General features: G+C 39.4%; 1 protein-coding gene across 10 annotated transcripts in view; it reads left to right on the top strand.

Annotated features, from left to right (window-relative positions):
• The window catches only part of Anks1b (ankyrin repeat and sterile alpha motif domain containing 1B), a 1,029,892-nt gene that overhangs the window by 144,181 nt on the left and 875,859 nt on the right, over positions 1-9,852 (top strand). For all 10 annotated transcript variants that reach the window (XM_021205751.2, XM_029542211.1, XM_029542206.1 and 7 more), the window contains exon 3: positions 3,173-3,329. In XM_021205751.2, the coding sequence (XP_021061410.1) occupies positions 3,173-3,329 (157 nt within the window). The remainder of the gene's footprint in view (positions 1-3,172; positions 3,330-9,852) is intronic.

Here is a 9,852-nt window from a genome sequence, read left to right as displayed (position 1 = left end):
AGACAGGGTTTCTCTGTGTAGCCCTGGCTGTCCTGGAACTCACTCAGTAGACCAGGCTGGCCTTGAACTCAGAAATCCACCTGCGTCTGCCTCCTGAGTGCTGGGATTAAAGGCATGCACCACCAACGCCTGGTTGAAGAGTGTTTTCAAACTGAATCCGAACTCAGATGGTTCACTAGGGAATAAATCCGAATAAGGTGATAAAACTCAACATGAAAAAAAATTTAAAAGAAAATTTAAATGTAGAGATAAACACATTGACCAAGCAGCATGTATTACTCCCAGGTTCTTGGGAGGCTAAGGTAAGAGTTGAAGACCATCCTTAAATTCGGCAGGACCTTTGCGTAGAAAAAAGTAAATCTGTTTAGGGATAATAGCTAAAGCATCTGCTTACATTTCCCAGGCCCTGGATTTAATACCTCAGGACAGTGGAAACATGGAGAAATGTAGTAAACACGTTTACAAGTGTGCTCCATAGACTAATTGGGACAGCTAGGTGACTCAGCTGGTAAAGGCTTCGCTCATCAAGTCTGATGGCCTGGGTTCAACGCTCCTGTACCCACGTGGTGGAAGGAGAAAAACCTGCTTTGACAAGGTGCCTGCTGACTTCCACACATGTGTGCCCTCCATCAAATAAACTAATGTAGTACATTTCAAAAGCTAGTGTTTAGTGTCGTCTTCCTTCTACCTTATATAGACTATCCCTTTCTGACTTGGTTATGAAATGGCTATAATACTATGTATACAATACAAATATTTAAGCGAAGTCACTGTTGAAAACTAATCAGTTTTCAATGTGTCGTAAATTTTCTGGATAAGCAGTGGATGCTAATCATCAATGTTATTAGCAAATAACAAAATTCTTGTCAAAGAATAAATTCTGAATTTTTGGTGAAAGTAAAAGGAAATAAAAGATTTCACCCCATCTTATCTTCCCCTTGAAAGGTATTTTAGTCGGTGTTATATTACTATGATGAAATATACAAAAGGGTTACTTTATAAAGAAAAGAAAAATAAGGGGATCATTTGGCTGCTTGTTTTTCTACACGTGTCAGTAATACAACAAATTTGGAATGTAGAGCCCAACTCTGACTCTTACTGAGTTTTTCTCATTCATAACTATTGACTGGGTTCTTCTTACCTTAGTGTGGTAATTTACTTATCTCAGAATTGAAGACCCTAGGACAGCTCTTATGTGGCAACAATGAGGAAAATCATGTGACCTGGATAAATGTTAAATTTCACTTCCACCTGTTTTTGTTCTTATTTGATACAAATTCTCTTGCTTACATAGTGGAGAACCAGTTGTCACGTGACTTTTGTGATGCCCATTCATCATTCTTACCATGTTTCAGCAGTAGACGCTGTTTTGTTTTTCTACTGTTTTTTTTTTTTTTTTTTTTTTTTTACCGAAAGGAAAAGAAAATGGTATTGAAATGAAAAGTTAGGTAGTTAGTTGGCATAGTTAAGTCAACCCCCAGCCTTCTAAATTCAGATCTTGTTAAATAATAACTTTTTAAAAGACATGTTAGGATATGATTTATAGGACTGGAGAGATGGTTTAGCATAGGTGCAGTTAAGAGCACTTCCAGAGGACCTGAGTTCAGTTCCCAGCACCCACATTGGCCCATGATAACTACTACCTGTAACTCCAGCTCCAGGCTCTGATTTATTCTGGCCTCCACGGTCACCCCACATGTTCTCATGCACACACGAACGCTCATGGGCACACACACACACACACACACACACACCTACAAAAGTACAACCAGCTCTTGAAAGAGATATAATTCATGTCTTAGTTTCTCAGAAATCTTACTAGAAGATGAAGGGTCCTCAGAACGCATAAGCGTATCTATAGTCTCTGCTTTTCTTTTTCTCTTAATCACAATTTCATGTATGTTGCAACTGTATCTGGTGGTTAGGCTACATTTGGGGCAGTGGATTTAACCATTTATTATTTTGCATTGTATCTGTTTCTTCTGAGGTATTAGGAGTCTAACCTCATTATTTTTAAATGGCCACTTATTTTTTCTTCTTTAGCAGTCTTAGTTTAACCTCATGAAAAAAATTTAAATGTAGGTCTTTCTCTTATATTCATATTTTTCTATTTTTTTTAACCCTAAGGATTGACTTTAGTTTATAATTGTAATATTTATAAGTATTTTTGCCTGCCTTTACACATGTATCTGTCTGGAGTTTCATGTAAGGATTATTAAAATCTGCTTCTCAATGAGGCCAAATGACAATGTGACTTTTGTTCAGAATCACATTTTTGTATTATTTTATACGAGGCTCAGTATAATATTTAGCAATAATTATTATCCAGTCCTTCTTGAGGATAATCCAATGAAGGTTTCCACTCTGGAAGTCTGGTGGGTTTTAAATATAGAAGCCTGTGGGTAGCACGGGAGCTGTACTGGGGATTATAACAGAGATGGAGATTCTCTCTTAGATGAATTTCATTCTGGGGATCACTTCCTGGGCTCTGGGGAGAAAAAGGAAAGCAGGGTGGATCATATATTCCATCATGTTATGTGCTGTGGATGAATTCTGGCTTTTTTAATAGTAAGCTAGTACTCTTAATTGTTAGCTCCCTTACCCATGTACCTACATTTCTCTTTTGTATATGTCTTTATTCCTTCAGCCTAGTTCTCTGTAGAGGTGATATAGAAAACCCCCACATTTACCTTGGCACGTGATAACTTTAGTTTCTGGAACCAGGAAGTTTGCTTATCGCTTCAGCTTCTACTTCAGGTTAACGCTCAGACACGCATTATCATGAAACATAAGAAGTTGGTGATGCAACTTTTGATTGACTTATTTATTTAACGAAATTGTATATATACCAAATGCTTTCTATTAAGTAATTTTATTGGTTAGTTAATGATCTGGGTATATGCACACCCATTTGTGCATGTGTGTGTGTGTTTGTGTGTGTGTGTGTGTGTGAGTGTGTGTGTGCGTGCCTGCAGGTGTCTTGGGAGAGCTTTGAGTATTTTCTAAGTAAGTAAAATGGTCTTAATTCCAGTTTTACATTGTAGTGCCTCAAATGATTGTTTTAAATGCCAGCTAGTCTCTAATAAACGATCCTAGTTGCCTAATAAAATCTGTGTTGTTCAGCATATTTTCTTTTCTGTTGTTTCTTTCCTTTTGTTTACTTTCTCCTCAGGGACATAGTTCTCAAACTGCTGCAATACGAGGCATCCACCAATGTAGCGGACAACAAGGGTTACTTCCCCATTCACCTGGCTGCCTGGAGAGGAGATGTGGAGATTGTGAAGTTACTTATCCACCAAGGACCTTCCCATTCCCGAGTCAATGAACAGGTGCACTCGCCGAATGTTTGCTCATGCCGTAATTCACTCGCAAGTTTTGCAAAGGCAAAGCCCACTTTGAAAAATCGATCGCTTTTATCTTTACTCAGCCAAAAAAAAAAAAAAAAAAAAATCATTCTACTGCTGAATTTCCTAAAGGAGAAATTTGCACAGTTCTTGGGTTTGGGTATGATGCACAGGCTCTGTGGGTTTGGGTATCATGCACAGGCATGAAAGCATTTGGTATAAAGATATTCTGTTAAAAAGAAAAATCCCACATGTAGGAAATAATTGTAAAATTTTCACCTGCCTTATAGAAGCGTCCATTTAAAGTCTATTGCATATTTAAAGATATCCATGTTTGTATAATAATTATTGTTCCTTTAATAAAATTAGGAATGCTAAAGCAATGTTTATAGCAACCATTTGCAGAATGCTTCCCAAGTACATAGCATTTTCATAGTTAACACACTTTTGGGGGGAATATGTAAAATACACTGTGCACAGTTTCTAGTCCCATAGTAAGGTAAAACTTTCTTCTAAACATGCACATGGGATACCGAGATGTGTAGAGTGAGCCAAGCACCACAGAGAATTCTAATGTTAGATAGAGTCAGAATGGTAACAAGAACATAATATCTGTATTACAAACAATGAAGGTATTTAGAAAGGAATTCAGTTCTGAGCACTAGAACAGACAAGAATGCGTTTTTTGAGAGAGGGAAACATGGCCTCATAATACAGTGTAACAGACACCTTGAGTTCTGAATGCCCCCTACTGTTCCCATTTTGTAAAACTATATTTGAAAGCCAGCATGCAGTCCAGCAATTGAATTATAGCCATAGTATTAAGCTGTAGTCTGGCTGCTGTCCAACACCAATGTAAAGAGATCACTGAAGGGTAGGAGTTTCTAATTAAAGGTCAATTACCACAGTGTTCAAATAGCTATAGATGTCACAGACCTTTGCCTGAAATTAAGAGTAAATAAGAATGAAAAGTAACCCTAGCTTTAAACAACAAATGTAAAGAAAAAAAAAATTACCCAAATGAAATGTTGAAAAGACCAATCAGCAAAAAGTATTTGTCAGAAAAGTATCTCATTAATTTTTATGACAATAAAATTCTGTGTTTGTATAGTTGCAGAAATGTAGATTTTCAAAGTTAGGATGCATTCAAGTATTTTTAAAAGTGACAGATATGGCTATCTTTATCATCATATCATGCTAAAAGGAAATTTGTGAGAATCCTATTCTGTTCCCGAGATACCAGAACGTAACGTACATCTTTTACAGGATGAGCCATCTGGTGGTTATTCTTAAAACTGTCTGCATGGCACGTAGCCAATCTGAAATAACAAAGTGGAAAAAACAACCCAAGGTTAAAGAAAAGGGTGTTGATTTACATAAACAAAAAAATTTTAAATGACACTAAAAGAAGAAACACACAGTGTGCATTTATATTTGAAAGCTGAAAGTCTTAAGTGGTGTAACTGTCTTGGTATAATTTGTGAGAAACACTTGCTTTTGGTAATGTTGAAGATTGATCAAATTATGAGCAAATTCCTTTTAAGAGGACTGGAAGTAGAAATTCTCTTTTGCATTTTCATTACTGTGTGCTATGGTTTGGTTGTCAACAAGTTGAAGGCTTCTTGAGACTGCGTTGGTGGTGGTGTCTGCCTGTGCGTGCATGTGCGTGAGAATGTATAGACCAGTGTGTATGTGTGTGTGTGTGTGTGTGTGTGTGTGCTCACACTTGTGTGTGCAGTAGTGCACCTGTAGTTGTGTGAATGTGCATGTGGAACCTGAGGCGGCTGTTAGCGCTCAGCTGCCGCCTGCTTTATTTGGGACCTGAGCTCACTGATTAGTTTCTGGGTGGCTGGTGAATTCCCTCAGCACTAAGAATACAAGCCTGTACCAGCATGCCTGCTTTTTTTTTTTTTTTTTTCTTTAATGTGGGTTGCAAGGCTGGGGCTTAGCATCTAACCTTTAGCATCTTAGCATCCTAGCACCTATCCATCATCCTAGCCCTTAGCATCATAGCATCTCAGCAGCTAGCAATTGAGCTGTCCTCCAGTACCGTCTCAAGACTTTTCATCCTAAATTTGTCCTTCCACTTTAGACCATTACCACCGAGAGAGTCAGAAATGCAGGTTTTATTCTTATCAGTAACTTGGATTTTAGCTCCCCCTTCCCTGCCCTGCAATGGTACAGAAATGTTTTTAGCTAATTAGAAAGTTTTATGTATTTAAACAGTAGCAGGAGGAATGAAAATCAACATTAATGATGAGTAAGGGAAACCAGCCCTTGTTTTAAGTACTTCCACCTGCGCGGTGTTCCTTCATTCCCGATGGTACTTAATAATTGGAAGTGAAATTACCTTTCCTATTTTATAGCTGAAAAACAAGAGTTCAGTTAAGCTAAGTAAGTTGGTTAGGGTCACATGCTTCTGGGTGACCCGAAGTGAGACTTGAACCCTGAGTGCAGGTCTTACACACTAATGCTGCCTTCCTAGACCCTGATCCTTACAGTTTCCTGTGACAGGCAAGCCACACGGTATCCACATTACCTCACCGATTGCTCTCACAGCCTGGTGAAGTAGGAAGTATCATGGCTACTGTCTGGATTGAGGCCATGACCTCAGAGAAGAAGAATATGTCCAGGATGCGTCTGTTAAGACATGGAGTCAATGTTTCAAAAGGGTTTTCAGATTCAAAGCCAATTATGTAGTCATGCATGACATTGAAATTATGCCTTTTGGTCGGTGTTCCCCTGTTTCTGAAGAGGATCTTTGACTTCATATATGGTTGTCCCCTCATCAGGTGTCCAGTACCCCAGGTGTCCTAATATTCCCATGCAGCTCTTCAGATTTTTTGGGGGGGAAGCATTTGTAAGCAATTTCACTTCAAAATGCCTTCATTGTTACTTGGAAAAAGTGCTAATGTTTATATCACGCTTTATGAATCTTCAACAGACTTCTTTTTTGTTTTTTTTTTTTTATAAAGATTTGTTTATTTATTATGTATACAGTATTGTGCATGCATGTATGCCAGCATGCCTGAAGAGGGCATCAGATCTTAGTATAGATGATTAGGAGCCACCGTGTGGTTGCTGGGAATTGAACTCAGAAACTCAGGAAGAGCAGTCAGTGAGTGCCCTTAATCACTGAGCAATCTCTCCAGCCCCAGACTTCTTTTTAAAAAAACATCCCATTTACTGCTTTAACCCTACTTTTGCTGTGTTGCCACATGGTGTCAGGGACTATTTGTCCTTCTGTGTCTCACTCCATGGTCCTTGTCTGGGGCATCCCTTTTGTGTTCTGGGTCATTCAGTGACATAAGGGTTGTGTAAAGGCAAGCTCTCCCGTAGCACGTTGGATCTGATACATGAGATGAACATTTAAGTTTTGCCAATGGCGGTTCCTGTCAGGAGAGACATGGAGTGGAACAGCTCAAGATCTCCTCATGCTCAGATTAGCCCATGATTCAAAACTTATAAAGTATTTCTGGAAGTTTCCGTTTAACATTTCAGACCTTTGCTGAGCATAAGGAACTGAGATTGTGTGTTGCGATATCACTGGTTGGTACATACGATAAGCATTAATAACACCAGTGAGCAGAACATGTTTTTCTATATCCTATTTTTTATGTTGTAACATCAACTCGGGTTTCCTACTGAGCTTATAAAACATCCAGATGAAAAATATTACAGAGTCCATTTTAGAAAAGAATTTGGTCAGTCTTGTGTTTTAATTTTTTTTAAACCCTGCTTGATATCTTTTGGTTTATGAACCACACCCTGTGGTTATAGAGAGGACAGCGTCCTTGCATAAAGATAACGACCATTCAGGGATCTAGTGAGTTGTGAATGAGGGGTGTGCTAAGGCTTCCAGGTAGATCCTGTTCACCATCCTATTTTGTACAAAAGCCTCGATGCAGAGGAGGACCATGGCAGAAAACATGGAAGGACAGTCCTGGACACATGCATGCACAGGGAATGCTCAATGGGGTAATGGATTTGGTAGGGAGGGGCAGCCAGGGAGAAGTGGGAGGCGGGAAGGGACGGGTGGGTGTGGGTGGGTACAGTGCTCATAGATGAAGTTGGTCACAAATGATGAACAAAGAAATATATACAAGGAAGGCAAACTCTGGCACTACGTGGAAACAATAAATAAAGAATGGCATCATTTTCAGTTCTTTGCATGTTTTGTTTGTGCTGTGTACATCCATCTTACCCCCTCCCTTACCCTAGCATTATTTTTCTCTTTAATATACTACTGGGGCAATAGTCAGAGGACCCTTATCCCCAAAGCGCGTTGTCTTTGCTGCTTGAACTCAGGTCTTTTGGTAAACGGGGCTTGCCAGTTGTTTTTCTTCTGTTACCCATCGTCTGTAAGTAGTGTAGTGGTCAGCGGCTAGTTATTTGGTTAAAAAATGAAGAATTCAGAACCTTTAAAGACTGTTCTCTCTAGATGTACCAGCAATTGTTAATCAATACACCATCATAGTCTACGCATTCAAAATTACATGTTTCTTTCTTGGACCGTTATCGAGCCTGACACAAATATGCAATCTTGCCTTTTTAAAGACACCTCAGTTGTAGTCTCCACTGATAGAAGCCCAAGCATGTGTTGATTGCGGATGAAAAACCTGTGAACATTGTCTCCTAAGTAGGTCTTTAATGATGGAGATAATTTCTCCTGGGATTTGAACAGCACTAATTTGGTATTATTAGAAGGACTTACAATTTTGCTCCTATTCTCCAGGCTAAGGGCTGTGGAAAAGAAGAGAGATATTTGAGGGCTCATTACTTCATAATTGGCCTTTCTCTTTCTCGGAGAGATATTACAGTTTGAAAAATGGGATTCAGCCCTTTTTAGACCAAGGGGAAATTGGGCTGGTCAGGGAGCATATTTTTATGTCATTTTTTTTTAATGTGTTAGAGTAATAAGCGTGGGCTTCTGATGAAGCTTGGAGAACATTCAGATTTAACAAAGTAGGGCGTCTAAGACTGTATGTAATCAGTCTTTATGAACAGGGACAGAAATGATAGTGAACAATCTAAATTAAGTACAAGGTTAATTCTTATACAGACTGCAAGAAACATCGTCAGGTGGATTCCCTCCTGCCTGTCTGACCCCAGCTTTCATCCACTGTCTTTAAAGGGTAGGTTTGTCTGTCTGTTTGTTTTTAATCTCCCATTGTCCTGCACTGATACTAGACACACCTTCCTTGTGCACCCCATCCCACCCCATTGCTCTTCTTTAGGTTCTCAAATCTTTCCTCCAGCTACTTAATTTACTGGTCTGCATTTTTTTTCTTTGATCCAGCGCAGGCCTTCGTTTTTGTTTGTGTTTTACATTGGTTTTGGTGTTCGTTTGTTTGCTTGTTTGTCCTGCAAGATTAAGATGTGTTTGAGTTTAAATTGTCTTTTTCCTTTTGTTTCGGTAGGAGCTGCTATCTAAGAGGCAGCTCCTCCTAGCTTAGTGAGCTTTGGGCGAAATCTCTGGAAAACTTTAAGATACTTTCAGAGCTCCTTTGTCAGTGTAGCGGCAGATGGAGGCAGCGAGAACTTAGGCTTCAGGTTTTGACAGGTACCAAAAGGTCCTGGTCTTCTTAGATATAGTGTGACTTTTTTTTTTTTTTTTAATTTTAACCTCCCTATCCATAAAGTAAAGATGTTAATACCAAACATGTAAGATTTCTGTAAAAGTTAATGAGACAGTGCTTGTAAAAAAAAAAATTGTAGTTGTTTGGCAAATGTTTGTAGGCACCACTGCTATGTTGGAAGGTCATATGTGTTGACAGTTCAGACGTTGGGTCTGGGCTACTCGGTTCACATCCTGAGCTCCATGTCACTTCCCATCACTGTCTTCAGTGGGACCAAAGCAGTTCTACAGGTGATGCTCCAACACTGGCAGAATGTGAGCTGTCAGGTGAGTTTTAGCTGCTCATCAAAGGTGATTCTGCCGCTCCACAGGCTTTGGGGAACACAGAGAGGCTTAAAGCACAAGCTCTAACTTGATGCTACCCTCACACACCGCGGAATGACAGTGTAACCGAAAACCCACTGTTCAGTTATTCTGTGCCTTACTTGCCTCCCCCAACAGGTGAGCGTAGTGATGAGGGTAGGCCCCCCCATCTTATAATGGGGGCTACATGAGTAAATACATAAAATGTGACTCTGTCTGGTGGTGAGCATTCACTGTGCGGATGGTTGTACTAATGGCAGTTGATCTTTCCCTGTGGAGGCCTAATTAAGATTCTTTCACTTGGGCAGTTAGCATTTCTGGCTCCCAGTTCTTCCAACCTACTCTGCCGCCTCAAGACCCCCATCTCCTCACACCAATTGTCAAAATTGTCTGACGGGTCAATGTGCCTCGTAACTGAATTTGATTTTTGTTTTTATTCTTGTTAAATTTCATTTAACAAGGAAAATGTCATTGTTTTTTTCAATAGAAATTCTTCTTCTTCTTCTTCTTCTTCTTCTTCTTCTTCTTCTTCTTCTTCTTCTTCTTCTTCTTCTTCTTCTTCTTCTT

The sequence above is a fragment of the Mus pahari genome, chromosome 9 (genome assembly GCF_900095145.1).
Source record: "Mus pahari chromosome 9, PAHARI_EIJ_v1.1, whole genome shotgun sequence".
NCBI lineage: Eukaryota > Metazoa > Chordata > Mammalia > Rodentia > Muridae > Mus > Mus pahari.
The sequence above is the reverse complement of the archived record's forward strand: the minus strand, read 5'-3'. Positions and strand labels throughout refer to the sequence as shown.